Source organism: Osmerus eperlanus, chromosome 26 (genome assembly GCF_963692335.1).
Source record: "Osmerus eperlanus chromosome 26, fOsmEpe2.1, whole genome shotgun sequence".
NCBI lineage: Eukaryota > Metazoa > Chordata > Actinopteri > Osmeriformes > Osmeridae > Osmerus > Osmerus eperlanus.
Genome location: NC_085043.1, coordinates 4,798,593 through 4,816,562, shown reverse-complemented (window position 1 = coordinate 4,816,562; position 17,970 = coordinate 4,798,593). Strand labels below are relative to the sequence as shown.

General features: G+C 43.1%; 1 protein-coding gene across 1 annotated transcript; it reads left to right on the top strand.

The window, feature by feature from the left end:
- The first annotated feature begins 2,061 nt into the window (after positions 1-2,061).
- LOC134013044 (deleted in malignant brain tumors 1 protein-like) lies at positions 2,062-11,654 on the top strand. Its single transcript, XM_062452782.1, has 12 exons — positions 2,062-2,179; positions 2,488-2,850; positions 3,798-4,121; positions 5,231-5,554; positions 6,647-6,970; positions 9,270-9,593; positions 9,708-9,913; positions 10,088-10,230; positions 10,311-10,556; positions 10,630-10,789; positions 10,878-10,953; positions 11,048-11,654. The coding sequence occupies exons 1-12, from the start codon at positions 2,104-2,106 to the stop codon at positions 11,065-11,067; spliced, it is 2,586 nt and encodes an 861-aa protein (XP_062308766.1). The 5' UTR covers positions 2,062-2,103; the 3' UTR covers positions 11,068-11,654.
- Positions 11,655-17,970: the final 6,316 nt, after the last annotated feature.

Below are 17,970 nucleotides of genomic sequence, written 5' to 3'. Positions count from 1 at the left end.
TTTCAAGGTTTTTACCCCTTTTTTTTGGGGTCTGTGCAAAACGTCCTGACTGACAGGAAAACCACAAGCAGCTTGTTATCTCGATTTCGGCCCTAGTAAGGAGATAGGAAAAAACATACACCCATAACTTATTGGGAAACCACAAAGACTGTGGCTCAAGATACTGCAAAGTCTGTGGCTCGAGATACCGTAAAGACTGCAGCTTGCGTGTTCTGGATTACCGCAAAGACGGCGGCCTGTTTTCAGAAGGGTTTTATGACTTTTATTACTTATATTGTTTTATTGATTTTATGGAAAGCCCTTTGAGCTGTAATTGTTGTATGAAATAAAGTCCCATTATAAACTGATAACTAAGTTACATATTGGGAAAAGGGGAACAGACTTGTATAACAGGATGTTTTTCTGCACACCAATGTTTGGGTGAAGGCAGTAAAAAATATCAGTATAAAATAACCGATTATTTGTGAAGCAGGCTTTCATGCGGATTGCCCACTGTCTTGTTGACCCTGTATTAGGATTAATAAAACACTTGTGATTGATAAAAAAAAAACTGAGAGTCCCTCCTTGAGAACCTGTCTGACAGAAAGCTATCTCCAAAAGGAACTAGCTTAAAAATGCAGTATTGACCCAGATCAGTGTACTGTATAGGACACACTTTGGGTGAGTTTGTTTTTAACTCAATTTGCAGGTGGGGCTGAGCTGATTAAGGGTCAATCCTGTTAACCGGTGCCTTTTAATGTCCCCAGGAAATCCTACTTCATATTTGATGTAAAATGTTAAAAATGTTGATTCGAAAAGGCTTTAATTATATGTGTAGGTCTTAAAATCTTTCTACAATACATATTTTTCATTATTTATTTGTCTTTATTTTTTTCATTTTAAAGTTCCACCGTGTTAGTTTGTAGTTTTTCCTCTTGGAAGAAAATAACCTACACTTCCCATGACACAAAGTTAATGAAATTACATCATTTATTTTGGAAAGTTCATACTGAAGTATGAACTTTCAGATGTCAACCTGTTTGTCACAACCTTAAAGTTCCTCCCTGTCAGGCTACTTTGTTAATGAAATACATTTAATTTTATAATTTCAAATATGGTTTTATATAAGAAGTAAAATGCCGTTCACATGTAGGTTCTCATGCTAGCTAGATCTTGATCACTCACAGAGCTAGGGCTAACATAGTTGATCAAATTCCCCCCTGTTAGGTTCCCCTCTTTTAGTTGTGTACACCTAACATAGTGGAACATGCACCTAACAGGGTGGAAATATTGTTATAAAACTGCGTTATTACGTTTTATTGAGGTTATGAGGTTCATGAGGTTAAAGAAGGGGATCAATGTTTAGGGCTTTAGGCCAATGAGTTGTTGATTTTTTTATATTGTAAATTATTTGGCTACTTTATATTTGTTATCAGTATAAGGTAGACTTGTACCTTTAGTATAGTTAGACCACATATTTAATTATTAGGATTCCTATATGTTTAATGTATGCACCTTCCTGCTAAAGTAAATTCCTTGTCTGTGCAAACTTTCATGGCAAATAAAACCCTTTCTGATTTTATGTTTATTGTTGTTGGTAACTTCACCCTTGTTATGCTCCATTCCACCCTGTTAGCTGAACACAATGAACTCATACAAAATTATTTGGTAATTATTTTTAGACAATAAACAAATCAAAACGAACAAGGGACATATAATGGACAAGAAAATGTAAATATTGTTATGCCTTTACATTTTTAAAGCTTTGTGATTGTTATTCATATGTCCTAACAGTGTGGAATAATGTCACAGTCCATGTCTGAACCAAATGCCCATAATTATTAGGATTTAAGTGCATGAGTTAAACATATCCCTTTCCTGATTAAATGTTAAAAACTTGAAAAATAAATACTAGACTATTTTCAGAAGTTACCAGGTCCAAAAGGCACCGGTTAACAGGATTGACCCTTAACTGTATGAGCAACATGAATCAAGGAGACCTCAAGCTGCCTGTTTAACCCTGTCGGTTTTAGAGACCATTTAATTTTCAAACTTTAACTGGAGTGAAGTTTTTCTTTTTTCTTCTCCCAATGCTTCCTGTCAGATTTCTGTCTGATCTGAAAGATGCGGTGCACAATGATGATGTCACAGTGTCTGCTGTTTCTGCTGTCCATGCAGGCTGCTGCTGGGGTTGCCTCAGGTAGGATGTGCAGTCAGTTACGTAATTTTTGTATTATTGGTTGTCATTACATCCACATGGACATAGTGTTCTTACCTTACGAAAAAGGCCTACATACAACAATTTGTTTCAGTAGGGGAAAACTGAAAAACTTCAGAACAAAATCACTTAACTTAATCACTTGACATCACTTATTATCAAGAATTTTTTTTTACGGCACATCCTCAGTCATTAAATAACTTATTTATATGTATATGTCTCTGTCTCACTCTACCTGTCTCTCTCTACCTGTCTCACGCTAGTGAGTAATATCTCCTCTTGGTCCTCAGCTCTCTCAAACCAGAACGCCACAGCGGTCCCTAAAACATCCCTCCCTAGGAGTGGAGAGCTACGTCTGGCTGAGGGGAACAGTTTCTGCTCTGGCAGAGTGGAGATCTACCACCAGAACCAGTGGGGGACGGTGTGTGATGATTTATGGGACGTGCAGGATGCCCATGTGGTGTGTAGACAGCTGGGCTGTGGCCGCGCCCTGTCTGCTACATCTTCTGCCAGCTTCGGCCAAGGCATCGGGCCCATCTGGCTGGACGACGTTGGGTGTTTGGGGTCAGAGTCCTCCCTGGCAGAGTGCAGCCACCTTCCCTTCGGCTCACACAACTGTGGACACAGTGAAGATGCCGGGGTGGTCTGTGAGGGTGAGTGTGAGAGGCTTGGTAACGCACATGAGACAGTCTGGCAGAGAGTGACCCAGAAGACTGGGTTATAGAGGTGGGCAATCAGACTAATGGAAAGATGTTTCATTATTTGAGTATCAACCAAGGACGTTGAGTACAAAATTAGCTACTTACACTCTGATTCTCGTCCATCTTGTCATGAAACAAGCTACATCACTTCCTCTTCTTCTTGGTATAATTTAAATTCGAGCCGTAACCTGCATTCACTAGTGCAGGAAAATATTGATTATCTTGTTCCGGTCCATGGTTCAGGCAGGAGGACTCAGTATGACTTTACGAATACTTTATTTCCCACTATACAAACACGATTGTACATTTGATTTGATTTGGCATTGTGGTTCTGCTCGCATCGGCTCCCTGCCGCATCCGACGAGACACCGTCTCGACCTCCGAGCAGAGAGCGGCGACGCATTCCCCCTGAAACAGGAAACAGAAAACAGAACCAAGGGTGGAGGCCGGGGAGGCGGAGGCAGCAGGAAGACTGAAGTCTATGTCGCACTAGCGATGCATATGCCGGGAATCCCTTATATACCCCGCCCTATTAGGAGGGAGTGCCCTGCGCATAAAATGACGCGTTGCTAGTGGCGCGCTATGTCTCACGTCCTCCTTCATGAACCAGCTCCGCTTGTTTATCCAATTCGCTAGGTGGCGCTGTCAGATAAAACGAGGGTCCTAGAACTGCGGTCCTGAAACTGCGGCCCTGAAACTGCGGCTCTCCGGCTCTGCAGGTTCATCCTATTGAGGACATTGCCAGAATCTTATTTTTGGGGGTCCCACCTTAGACTTATATATAAATATATATATATACAATATGTCATTATATTTATATAACAGGAAAAGAACACACATAATCTATAACAATGTGACCTTCATGCATCTTTCTCTGGTCTGCTGTCTGTACTTTATAGCTAGTGCTCCTCTGAGATTGGTCAACGGTTACCTTGACAATCCTGCCTGCTCCGGCAGAGTGGAGATCTACCACCGGGGCCAGTGGGGAACGGTGTGTGACGATTTATGGGACGTGCAGGATGCCCAAGTAGTGTGTAGACAGCTGGGCTGTGGCCGCGTCCTGTCTGCTCCATCATTTGCCAGCTTCGGCCAGGGCAGCGGGCAAATCTGGCTGGACGACGTTGGGTGTTTGGGGTCAGAGTCCTCTTTGGCAGTGTGCAGCCATCGGGGCTTCGGCTCACACAACTGTGGACACAATGAAGATGCCGGGGTCATCTGTGAGGGTGAGTGTGAGAGGATTGGTAACGCACATGAGACAGTCTGGCAGAGAGTGACCCAGAAGACTGGGTTATAGAGGTGGGCAATCAGACTAATGACTAGTGATGTGTCGTTTGTGAACGATTCGTTCATTTTTAACAAATCATTAGTATGACTCGGGAGTAACGAGTAGTCTCAGAGATTGATTCGTTCATTTTCTCATGGCCGAAAAAAAAAAAAAAGTTTAAATAGCAAAACCTGTAATTACCACTTGTGAACGAATATCTTTGGATCATTTTTCAGGTGACCTGCATAGGCTCAGAAGAGGAAACAAAGGATTTCTTTACCTCGTTCACTTGCGTGTGACTAGGTTTAATAAGACGTGAATGATATTCGTTCACAAGTGCTAGTTTACATGCACCAACATATAGGCCTACATGAGAATATGATAAATGTTTGCAGTGGACGTATTTAGGCCAGAGAATTGGCTATAAAATGTTGAGCAACAATAAACCTAGGAAACAGAAAGGATTTGTTTACCTCGTTCACTTTCGCGTGACTAGGTTTAATAAGACGTGAATGATATTCGTTCACAAGTGCTAGTTTACATGCACTAACATATAGGCCTACATGAGAATATGATAAATGTTTGCAGTGGAGGTATTTAGGCCAGAGAATTGGCTATAAAATGTTGAGCAACAACCCCAACCCCCCCCCCCCCCGCCCCCTGTTGAAATGAACGAATGACTCAAAAAAATACTTCATTTTACTGAACGAGATTCAAAGAACTGAGTCAGTAAAATGATCCGAACTTCCCATTACTACTAATGACACACACCTGTAACAACAAGAAGGAGCAGAATACAAGTGACATCTAGTGGAGAAACACTACAACACACAAACACAGAACAGTGAACTACGGTACTGAATCAGGACACGGGTTTGTGATCTGGAAAGATGTTTCATTATTTGAGTATCAACCAGGGACGTTGCCAAAATCTTTAACACCTTAGAATTATATATAAATATATCTATAATATGTCATTATATTTATATAACAGGAAATGAACACACGTAATCTATAACAATATGATTTTTATGCAACTTTCTCTGGGCTGCTGTCTGTACTTTGTAGCTCGTGCTTCTCTGAGATTGGTCAACGGTTACCCTGACAACCCTGCCTGCTCTGGCAGAGTGGAGATCTACCACCAGGACCAGTGGGGGACGGTGTGTGACGATGCATGGGACGTGCAGGATGCCCATGTGGTGTGTAGACAGCTGGGCTGTGGCCGCGCCCTGTCTGCTACATCTTCTGCCAGCTTCGGCCAAGGCATCGGGCCCATCTGGCTGGATGACGTTGGGTGTTTGGGGTCAGAGTCCTCTCTGGCAGAGTGCAGCCACCCGCCCTTCGGCTCACACAACTGTGGACACAGTGAAGATGCCGGGGTCGTCTGTGAGGGTGAGTGTGAGAGGCTTGGTAACGCACATGAGACAGTCTGGCAGAGTGACCCAGAAGACTGGGTTATAGAGGCAATCAGACTAATGACACACCTGTAACAACAAGAAGGAGCAGAATACGGGTGACATCTAGTGGAGAAACACGACACTACAACACACAAACACAGAACAGTGAACTACTGAATCAGGACAGGGGTTTGTGATCTGGAAAGATGTTTCATTATTTGAGTATCAACTAGGGATGTTGCCAGAATCTTATTTTGGGGGGGTCCCACCTTAGAATTATATATAAATACATATGTAATATCTCATTATATTTATATAACAGGAAAATAACACGTGATCTATAACGATGTAGGACTGTCCCCGACTAAGATTTTCTTTGCTCGACCAAGACTCGACTGAACACTTCTGAAAATCGACTAATCAAATTTGAAACTTTTTTTCTATAAATGTCAATGTTTTTTTATCAAACCATTTTGTGTGATGTTTTACCTCACTGTTTTGAGAAATAATCTGAAAGAAATACGTAAGAAGGGTGATTGACAACTGCCGACAGTTTTCAAGTGGTACATCATATTCAACGTCGAACTATGGAATATAAACCGTTGTTGGCAGTGTGCATTCAACATGTTTTGAGTCACCCTGGTACTTTGATGAAATGCTTTAATACCACAGATTTTTTGCCATTTTGCCTAAAGGATTAATAACGCCAACTGTAGACAAAGTATGGTAGAGTTTATAGTTAGACTAACAGCTACAATTGTGCTCATGTGCCGTGTGCAAAAAAAAACAAAACACAGATTAACGAAAGAGAAAACAGTAACACTTTTTTAAAATAATATATTTTTAGAGTTGTTTTATTTGTCTTAAATAATATAATCTATAATTTCTGTAGAACGTTTCTTTAATTCAGCAATGGTGACACAAGCGGGGATCAGATCTCACACTGCCTTATGGCTGCTCGATTAAAAAAAATCTTAGCCGACCAAGAGCATATCGACCAAACAATCGACCAGTCGACTGAGTGGGGACAGCCCTAACGATGTGATCTTCATGCAACTTTCTCTGGGCTGCTGTCTGTACTTTATAGCTAGTGCTCCTCTGAGATTGGTCAACGGTTACCCTGACAACCCTGCCTGCTCCGGCAGAGTGGAGATCTACCACCAGGACCAGTGGGGGACGGTGTGTGACGATTTATGGGACGTGCAGGATGCCCAGGTAGTGTGTAGACAGCTGGGCTGTGGCCGCGTCCTGTCTGCTCCATCATCTGCCAGCTTCGGCCAGGGCGGCGGGCCCATATGGCTGGACGATGTCAGGTGTTCGGGGTCAGAGTCCTCCCTGGCAGAGTGCAGCCACCTTCCCTTCGGGTCACACAACTGTGGACACGGTGAAGATGCCGGGGTCGTCTGTGAGGGTGAGTGTTAGAGGATTGGTCACGCACATGAGACAGTCTGGCAGACACTGACCCAGAAGACTGGGTTATAGAAGTGGGCAATCAGACTACCGTATTTTATGGTAAATAAGCCGCACCCCCCCCAGAATGAGCACTTTGTGTTTGTAAATCTGAGCATAAGCCGCACCGCACTTTATAAGCAATCAATGTTACCGTTGCGTGGCCTAATGCTGTCAAATTATCGCTTGCAAGCTCACATTATAGCTACAGCCAGCTTGGATAGCAATCTACATTTACATTTAGTCATTTTAGCAGACGCTCTTATCCAGAGCGACTTACAGTAAGTACAGGGACATTCCCCCCGAGGCAAGTAGGGTGAAGTGCCTTGCCCAAGGACACAACGTCATTTTGCACAGCCAGGAATCGAACCGGTAAACTTCAGATTACTAGCCCGACTCCCTAACCGCTCAGCCACCTGACTCCCACAATCTAACAAGACAACATTCCCAGTCAGGGTGAACACTCAAATTATCTAAACTATAGACCATAGCATTACACATATCAAAACAGAACGAAAACAACAATAGACCTCCAAACAATGCTTATTTAACTAAGCTAATGCCCTTAATTTCAGCTTGCCGCAGGGCATTCTGGGTACCAAGAGCAATGCACGAGTATAGGCGATCTTACGTAAAGCATTGTGTAACACACTTCGGTTGTGGATAGTATGTCCAGAAATAAATCCAAGTCACTCATTTAGTGGCAGAATCCATTGTTATGTCTACAAAATTATTTAGATATATTATAAGTTTAGCTAGCTTGCAAATCCTGAGGATAGCCTACTGTAGCAGACCTTTCTATGTGACAACGGACAAGGGTGTTTTGTCCCTCGGGAGTTGCCGTATAGTGATGGGCATTCCGGCTCTTTTTCGTGAGCCGGCTCGTATGGCTCAGCTCACCAAAAAGAGCCGGCTCTTTTGGCTCCCGAACGGCTCTTTAAAAAATACATGTTTTAACTATGAATTTGACTATGATGGGTGTGAAAACAATTTGAATTAAATTATGAAATGAAATCATACTCGACCGTAACCACATATCTTTAAAAATGCATTGATTTGTCATGGCTCTCCTCCGAGTTTTGACTACTCTCTGACTGTGTGTGAGTTGGCTCGGCCCTCCCTCATGCAGGATTGACAGGAACAGAATGTGAGGATGATCGTGTGCGCCTTTAAGCCTACAAGTATTTTTTTGTTGTTCTTTGAATTAGTCAATTATTTTAAATACAATTAAAATTCATTATTTCATAATCCTTTAGTTTTTATAGGCTGTATTAATCTATTAAAAATAGAGTCGGCTCTTCAGATATGCGAGCCAGCTCCAGACGTTCACCTTCAAGAGCCGGCTCTTAGAGCCGGATCGTTCGCGAACGACCCATCACTATTGCCGTAGGCTTGATGCTGAAAGCATTACGTGAAATCAGTGAGGGCTGTTCGAATGGCGATGTCAAGAAGAGCAGTGGTAAAATACAAGTTATGAAAAGAGACCGCGTCTGTGTCTTATTGTCCACACTATCATATACAATTATATCTAAAACGAACTTACAAAGAGCTTGGTTACACTACCAAAGTTGAATTAGTAATGTTGTTAGCGATGCTAGCGTTATTTTGCTAGCTAGCCTAGCCTATAACATTTCACTGGGTTTGCAGCTGTTTGATTAACTGAAATTCTTATGAAATGTTATGTTCTACTAGCCATTTGCCTACTTTAGCAAGTCACTGTATTTCCAAGCCCTGATAGTGTAACTGAGAAAACAGTAAATAATTTATCTTTAAAGTAATAAGCCCCCGTTCAAGTGTTGAGCATAAAATTAGCTGCACGGTCAGTAGAGATCTTGAGAGAAGCCACTTTTTTGTTCTAAACCGGACTATAAGCCGCTTCGAAATATAAGCCGCACAAGAAAACTGTAAAATCGGAGTTCAAGCTGCGGCTTATTTTCCGTAAAATACGGTAATGACGCACACCTGTAACAACAAGAAGGAGCAGAATACAGGTTACATCTAGTGGAGAAACACGACACTACAACACACAAACACAGAACAGTGAGCTACTGAATCAGGACAGGGGTTTGAGATCTGGAAAGATGTTTCATTATTTGAGTATCAACCAAGGACTTTGCCAGAATCTTATTTTTGGGGGTCCCACCTTAGACTTATAAATATATATACAATATGTCATTATATTTATATAACAGGAAAAGAACACACGTAATCTATAACAATGTGACCTTCATGCAACTTTCTCTGGTGTCTGTACTTTATAGCTAGTGCTCCTCTGAGATTGGTCAATGGTTACCTTGAAAACACTGCCTGCTCTGGCAGAGTGGAGATCTACCATCAGAACCAGTGGGGGACGGTGTGTGACAACGCATGGGACCTACAGGATGCCCATGTGGTGTGTAGGCAGCTGGGCTGTGGTCGTGCCCTGTTAGCTTCATCATCTGCCAGCTTTGGCCAGGGCAGCGGGCAAATCTGGCTGGATGACGTTGGGTGTTTGGGGTCAGAGTCCTCCCTGGAAGAGTGCAGCCATCGGGGCTTTGGCTCACACAACTGTGGACACAATGAAGATGCTGGGGTGGTCTGTGAACGTAGGTTTCTGAAGCCTGAATTTGAGCCGGGTGATTCTGAAGCAAAATCATTAGATCTGTGTTATAATACTAATCGTACCTCATCATCGCTTTGGTTCTCTCTTCACCCTACAGACACACCCCTTTCCTCAGCCCCAGAGCTGATGTGTGGGAGGAGCTACCTGGAGGTGGGTCTCCTCAAGTCTCAGCTAGTGGCCAAACGTCTGGACTCCTCGTCTGCTCACCTGGCCGACCCCCGCTGCTCCGCCCACCAGGAGCGTAATGGGACGGTGTGGTACCAGGTGGAGCGCAGGGAGGGCAGCTGTGGAACCACTCTAAAAGTGAGACCAGAGTTACTCGTCTGTCTGCCTGCCAACCCGTGAACCTGTCTTCCTGTCTTCATGTCTGTCTGTCTGTATGACCTCAACCTTCACCCCCCCATCCCTATCTTTCTTTTTTGCCTAACCATCCACTCCACCCTGACCACCATCCTCCTTCTACCCCTCTTTCACCAGACCAACGGCAGCCACGCCATCTACTCCAACAGTCTGTTTGTCTACCTGGTCAGCAATGCGACCTTTGTTCGACCCCTGAGGATCCCTTTCTCCTGCTCCTATCCTCTGGAGACTGTGGATGTGGCCATCAAATCACACCCGAAGTAGGTGGATACACTTACATACACAACACGAACACAGACACACACACTACTCTGACTGCTGTTCCATCATATCTTTTCAGCCTTGGAGACGAGGTGTCAGGCAGGGATGGCAAGGCCAGGGCCTCCATGTCTCTGTTCCGTGATGCCAGCTACACAGCTCCTTACTCTGCAGGCCCAGTCACTCTGCCCCTGGGCTCCATCCTGCATGTGGGTGTGTCTGTTGAAGAGACGGAGGCTGAGGCCTATGTGGTCGTTCTGGAGGACTGCTATGCCACCCACTCCCCTGATCCTGATGACCTCATGAGATACTACCTCATCCAGCACAGGTATGGGACCAAGCTGGAGAGAGATCAGTGTGTAGGTACTGTATCTAGCTTTCATCTCTCTCCCTTCCTGCAGGTGTCCTGCCGACCGTCACCAGGTGACCGTGGAGGAGAGTGGACTGTCCCTCCAGGCTCGCTTCTCTGCGCTGCTGTTCCTGTTTCAGGGGGACTACAGGGGCGTCTACCTGCACTGCAGCCTCAACCTGTGTGACCAGAGGAGCTCCTCCTGCTCTCCTGTGAGTCCTCCCACCCTCCTTCCTGGTCTCTCTGACTCTCTGGTCTCTCTGACTCCCTGGTCTATCTGACTCCCTGCTCTCTCAGCAGATGTGTTCAGGAAGGTCTATCCGCTCTTTCGACAAACTCGTACCCTTCAAACCTGTCTCCATTGGACCAATCACCTGTGAGTATAAATCACAACCATGATGAGTCATAATGTTGTTATAGTAATGGTCTCCCTGGTAACACTGTGTTTGTCCCCGACCTCTGACCTCCAGGGGCCCAGAGTCTGGAGTGAGCTGATGAAGTCACACCTCCCTCAGAACGGCTTCATGACCATCCCTATGGCAACCAGCTCAGGCTCTCTCCAGTCTCCTGTATTTTGTTTCTTTTTAAGTCATATAATGGAAATGATGACAGACCACCCTGCAAATTATTAACTATAAGCATTAAATTGTGGGTTACGGTTTATGAAGGTTTGCATTCAATAATTCAGTCATTTTCACAATAGGGAATAGTGGGAACACTGGGTAATAAGTATAGCCTACTAAATCAACGTACTACTTTTCCTTTAAAGATGCTGGAAAGCAAATTCCATGATTTGCTTCTCAGTACATTATATACGTGTGAAATGAGTTCCTGAGGATCCTGAGGCGAGCGAGGAAGATTGTGGCCGACTCCTCCCACCCTGGTCACTCCCTGTTTCAGTCACTCCACTCCGGCAGAAGGCTGCGGTCCATCAGGACCAATACCACACGCCACAAAAACAGTTTCTTCCCTTCTGCTGTTGGCCTCTTCAACAAGGCCAAGGGTTCACACTGACTTCATGACTCAATGTCCTTAATACACACTGCTTTTTGCACGGCACAATCTTGTAACATTTGTATTTTTTGTAATATTTGTATTTTTGTAATATTTGTATTTTTGTAATATTTGTATTTTTGTAATATTTGTATTTTTGTAATATTTGTATTTTTGGTATTTTTATATTGTAAATTACTGCAACTTATATTTAATTTTATATTTCATTGTATATTTTAATTCTAATTCCACTTAGTATTGCTAGTTATGTACCCTTAGTATAGTTAGTCCTCATATAAAAATGTTTGATTCCTATATGTTTAATGTTTGCACCTTCCTGCCAAAGCAAATTCATTGTCTGTGCAAACTTTCATGGCGAATAAAACCCATTCTGATTCTGATTCTGAAAGCATGTGCAAAGCGCGAAAACTTTGTTGCACTGAAATGTGGAGGTAGACCGTTGAACAGTTTCTCTTCCGATTTCAGCTCAGGTTTGTAGAGGCGGAGCCAAAACCCGACCTATCTACGTCACAGCCAGGGCCAGGTTAAGGTCATCTGGGGCCCCTTATATGACGCAAAATATTTTTTAATATATATATATTACTATTACTATGATTTTTATTAATATATATTAGAGAGAGAGAGGGATTGGTAATTAAATTATGACAGACAAAAATATCAGTATGTGATACATTGTAACTCGCACCCCTAGCCAGCCACAATGTCAAATAAATTGGAACATACAGTCTAGCGTGCACACACAGCCCAGCGAACACATATATACAAACAACTCGATTGAATTATTTAATTATCAGGCTGTGGCCGCCTACTGAAAAGAACATAGGCTGGATAATCAGTGTGGGACTAGTTTAAGTCCACTCGTCTACTTTTTCGAAGGCAAAGTCACGAATCAAATCGTTGAAGTCAATTTGGCGAAGCAGGTCAAACTCGTTTGACATCACCTTCATGCGAAGCCATTGTTGTCTTGCATGCTTTGTAGGGATGGGCGAACGATGCCTTGTGAAGCTTTGGTGGTTTCTTCCCGATTGTGCCGGCCCAAAGAGCCGAACTATCGGCGCATTGAAAATGAACAGCGTCATATAGCAGCCGTTTAAATTGACTGAATGACGCCTGGGACACACTGCCTGAGATCGGCTGTGATCGGCTGCGATTTGCTGCGACGCGCCTGGAAGCGCCTCCTTTTTTCTTTCGGCGCCCATGTTATCAAATGGGACTGACCACACTGGTTGCGAAGCGTCGCGATCGGCTGCGATCGCCAGCGATCGTTTCGGCAGCTGTTTCCGAGACGCTCGCGAAATCGGCTGCAGGATGATATATTTGAATAAAAAAACATGTTAAGATTTTACTCCATTAATTGTAGACTACGGTGAACATTTGTAAAGTTGTAGACTTTATAATTACACAATGTTGGTAACGAACGTCCTTTACATGTGGTTACCCTGATGAAAACAAATGAAAATAAACGGATTGATCCGTTGAGCTAGCATGCCCGTAGTTGTTTTGTTTGTTTGAGAGAAACGAGTTGTCACGCGTTGCACACAACCAGGGCCCCATGGCAAAAATTCAAAGACTGTTGCGCACAGTAGGCTACTGGCAGCATCATACATTTAGGCCGTGAGGTGAACCCTGTTATCGTTTCAACCCGCTCCACAGTCTGGCATCTACACAATCTTTAGCTCATAAAAAAGAACGAGTCCTGCTAAGCTACCAAAAAAAAGTTTGTCGCTGAAATTCCAGTCGAATCCTTGCAGTTCTCTTTATCAACAGTAGATAGCATTGCTGCACTCTCCTACCCGCAGACAGTTTGATCAGATCTAAACGTGTATCAGACGAACAGTGCTTTCCCACTCAGAGGCGTTGTTAGACATAAAACTCTACTGGGACACAGGCCCCTATTCGTATTCTTTTTTTTCTGTCAAGCTTGCTGCGCACAATGCACTATAGGCTATAGAAACTCCCCTTGCTTAACCCACTATACAACAGTTCAGGGACGCAAGTTTGATATCAGCTTTGACAGGGACATCAATAGTTCATGCGAGCGCGCACATTTCTTTTGCAATCATTTGAACGCAAATACAGTTTTTTTTATTTTACAAGCGTTGATTGGGATACTGTGTTTATTTTTCAGAGATTATCAATCTAAATGAATGCACTGACTAATAAAGTACATTGTTAAAACTCAAACTTTAGATTTTACTGGGGCACAGCAGGGGCACGTGCCCCAGTAAAAAGGGTATAACGACGCCCCTGTTTCCACTTCACCATAGGTATTTCCTAATGCCCTGTGTGGGTGTTGAGGACAATGTTATTGTCATGCTAATGCTATGTTGAGCAGGAACCACTAAACATTTGTTCTCTCATTCATCATACATTATTTATTTGATTTATTTATGCGCTCAATGTAGGCTGTTATTATTATAAGGTTCTTGTGCCCTCACATTTCATTGAGCAGCAGTGTGTGTGTGTACCAGGTTGTTAGTGTGTGTGTGTGTGTGGGGGGGAGGGGGGGGGGTGTACCAGGTTGTTAGTGTGTGTGTGTGTGTGGGGGGGGGGGGGTGTACCAGGTTGTTAGTGTGTGTGTGTACCAGGTTGTCAAAGTGTGTGTGTGTACCAGGTTGTTAGTGTGTGTGTCAAGTTATCTGGGTGTTTCGTCAGTGACAAACTTGAAAAAAGCCTAGGGCGACGACAGAGGACACGGTAACAACTCAATTTAATTTCCACTTTTATCAAATCAAATTTATTTGTATAGCCCTTTTTACACGCAAGCATGTCACAGAGGGCTTCACATATGCCCATAGAACTGCCCCTCAACCAACCTAAACCCTCAAGGAAGACAAGGAAAAACTCCCAAAAAACTCTCAACAGGAGAAAAAAAATGGAAGAAACCTTGGGAGGAGCAATTCAGAGGGATCCCCTCCTCCAGAGACGGTTGGTGGGAGAGAGGAGCAGAACACAGGCTAAACATAGTCATACAGTGTCGATGGGTTTTTAAAACACCAAAATCCATTATTCAACTTTATAGATGTAGGACAGGACCGGGAGACTCGCGACCAGGTCCAGCGTTGGCTGACCGACGACCAGGCAGGTGCTGACAACTCAAACCCCCCACACCACAAGGGATGTGTGTGGGGGGGACAGAGAGAGGAGAGCAGGGATTAGAGAATGCCAGGAGCAGCTAACAGTTACAGTCATAATAGAATGAGATCCCCACCGGTCAAGTGTGGACTGGTGCAGCAATTTAACAGAGCAAAAAAGGGGAATTTGATGCAACCCCACACACCAAGACAGCGACAGCCCCCCTCATTTGGAACATGAAATCTGTTCCAGGGGAAGAGAACTCTAAAATAAGTTATACTTAAAGAATAAGGATTTTTTTTATTTAGTAGGTTGGTGAGTGTAGCGTCCCCAAGCTTTAAAGGATGGTCACTCTCCAACTGATGCTTCATGCAAAGCTTTATTACGTTACTGCAATGCGTTCAACACCGTAAGAGCTGAAACAAAAACATATATATTCACATTACCATTTGCAATTTACAGGTGCCGTTGCTAACAGTAGACAATTGGCTAACAATGTTTTACGAAATTAACAAACCTTGTTCTCCCATTTACTTGGGGGCTATAAAAATAAAGTGGCCTTTAATTTCCGTAATTCTCTTTTAACCTTTACTTTTCCTTTGTCTTTCTTAAGTCATGCATATCAGTCACTTCTTCACATGTAGAAAGTGCGCGTTTATTTAGTACTTCCGTTACCCATAAGCCCGTGACGTACATTTCAAATTAAAAGGCTACAGGAAGGCCACTAATCAAATACAGCAGTAAAAACAAACAACAAATAAAAGTCACAATAAGGACTTGTCTTTAGGTCCTTTACAGTGAGTAGGTTAAAAACGTCTTTATTACGAAGAAAAAGAATAGAGAAAACATGCACGATTATCTCCCTGCTAAAAAGTAAAGACATAAACATACAAATAAACAAACAGGAGCAACTTACTCATTCCTTGATATATAGCAATCAAACCCAAGCGCACGGACCAGAAACGAAACGTGATTTTTTACTTTCTCTTTGTTTCAAACAAACAAATACACTGAACAAACAAATTCTCTCATAAACGCTATGTTTCACTAACCAATAGCGTCTCTGACGTCTCCTGCACACTGATGCACCTTGTCCAAATTTCCTCTTTTCGCTTGTCGCTCATTAAGCCAGTGCCTTTTATACTGGATGAAGCGGAAGCTACCTCTAGCGTGACGTTGGTGTTTATCTCCCTTCACGACGCTATCGACGCTATCGGTATTGAGACTAGAATTCGAGACCAAATTTATCCGAAACCAAATCAACTAAATACTTGTCTTAACACAGTGTGTGTGTGTGTACCAGGTTGTTAGTGTGTGTGTGTATTTGTACCAGGTTGTTAGTGTCTGTGTGTGTACCAGGTTGTTAGTGTGTGTGTGTGTACCAGTTTGTTAGTGTGTGTGTGTGTTTGTGTGTACCAGGTTGTTAGTGTGTGTGTGTACCCGGTGTTTCGCACGTGTAACTCAAGATAGTTGCGTACATCATGTTGCTGATTTGCCCAGTGCTTCCATGGCCTCTAGCAACCTCTGGTGAAAAGTGTAGGGTTTTTTCTTCAGAAGGATTTAGTCAAAAATAGAGTCAGAGACGGAATATCTTTCAAAGTCAAGGTGGCTTGATAGTTTATTCAGCAATGCAGCAGTTGAACAGGAAGACACAAAAAGCTAATCATTCATAAGATACAAAACATTTTATACCACGGTCTGGGTGAATACTCGATTCTTATTGGCTGCAGGGGTGTCCATTATCCGGTGATATACGGACACCTACTACATAGTTGCAGCAAAACTGTCTGTTCACCGTTCTAAATTATTGCACTGGCTACATAGTATATGAGCCTGTACAAAGTGTCTGAAATAAGTAACCATAACAACAGGGAAGGAGTCAAAGCCTTCATTTACAATTTTGAAAGATTTTAACAAGCATGTAATTACAACAAAGAATGACTTCAATATTTCTTTTTACCTATTTGGAAAATTTTACTTTTCTGAGTTTACTGTCAGTGTCACGTAACTGCTCATCTCACATCCCATTCGCTATTCACCTCGCTAGTCAATCTAGCCTACTTCAGATAGGCTGTGGCCAACACGACAGTAGCCGCTACTCTAAACATTATTTCTTTATTTGATTATTTTATTCGTAAAAATCTTTATTTGATTTGATTGATTTGATATGATTTGATGATATATAAGCGGGATAATTCCCTTCGAGGTGTACAATATCACCTGATAATGGATGATGCGGAGGCGTGAACCGTCCGACGCGCAGTGGAGTCCATTATCAGGTGATATTGTAGGCTACACCTCGTCGGGCATTATCCCTTACATATAGTCTTAATGAGGAAAATCCCCCGTCCTCCATAATACTGTTTCTCAATGTTTTCCCATACTTTATTGAGGGTCATTCACCTTTCAACGGGCTCGCCCTGTGTACTCACTCAATATCTCTCTACGGTCAGCTCGACCTGTCTCCTCAGTTCCCCTCTGCTCCCCTGAGGAACAGACTCTCTCACTATGAGCAAACCCAGACACATGGCCTTCACCTGTATGGAATCCAGCTGCTAACCCTTGGCAACCCCCTATCTCTATTCCCTGGGATTCTGCTGACTTTCGATAACATTGCTTACTGGGAAGCGCCACCACAGACCTTACTGAGACTAGCTCAGGGCATGTTTCTGCTGCACAGATAACACAGCCCAAACCAGGGCCTTTCTCCCTCACATGAGTGTCTCACATGCCAGCCTACCTGCCCTATAATCAATAAACCACGACAGACCCCCCTTTGATGGTTAGTAACCATCATACCAATACAAAAATTGATTATAGTTGATTGATAAAAAATAACAATCATCTGCTCCATGCACACTGATGTGGCAGGAAAAAAGCCTGCAGGTTTGAATCATAGACTGTATATAAAGATGGACGGCATGACAGCTCCCCAAAAGTGAAGACAAAGCATCTCGATCGCCCTGTGGTGACTATCTGCAGTATATGTCATATGTCCCGTCCCCTCCATGTTAGCAGATGCCTCCAAAATGCATATCAAATTTTTTTCCGAAGATGTTTCTGTCATTTTTGGTGGTTCTTATCACTCTGATGTCTGTTCAAGTGCTCATTTTCTGATCAGTTTGTTTTTAATTAGTTATTTGATTATATAAAAAAGGGGGTGAGACGTCATGATTGACAGCTATGATTGACAACTGCTCTGAGTGAAGTAGTCGCGGAGGTACCTGCGGACTGTGTGTTGCATTGCTAACTACCAGTTGCTAACATGTTGAATGCATGTGCTAACCATAGACTGTGGTGCTAA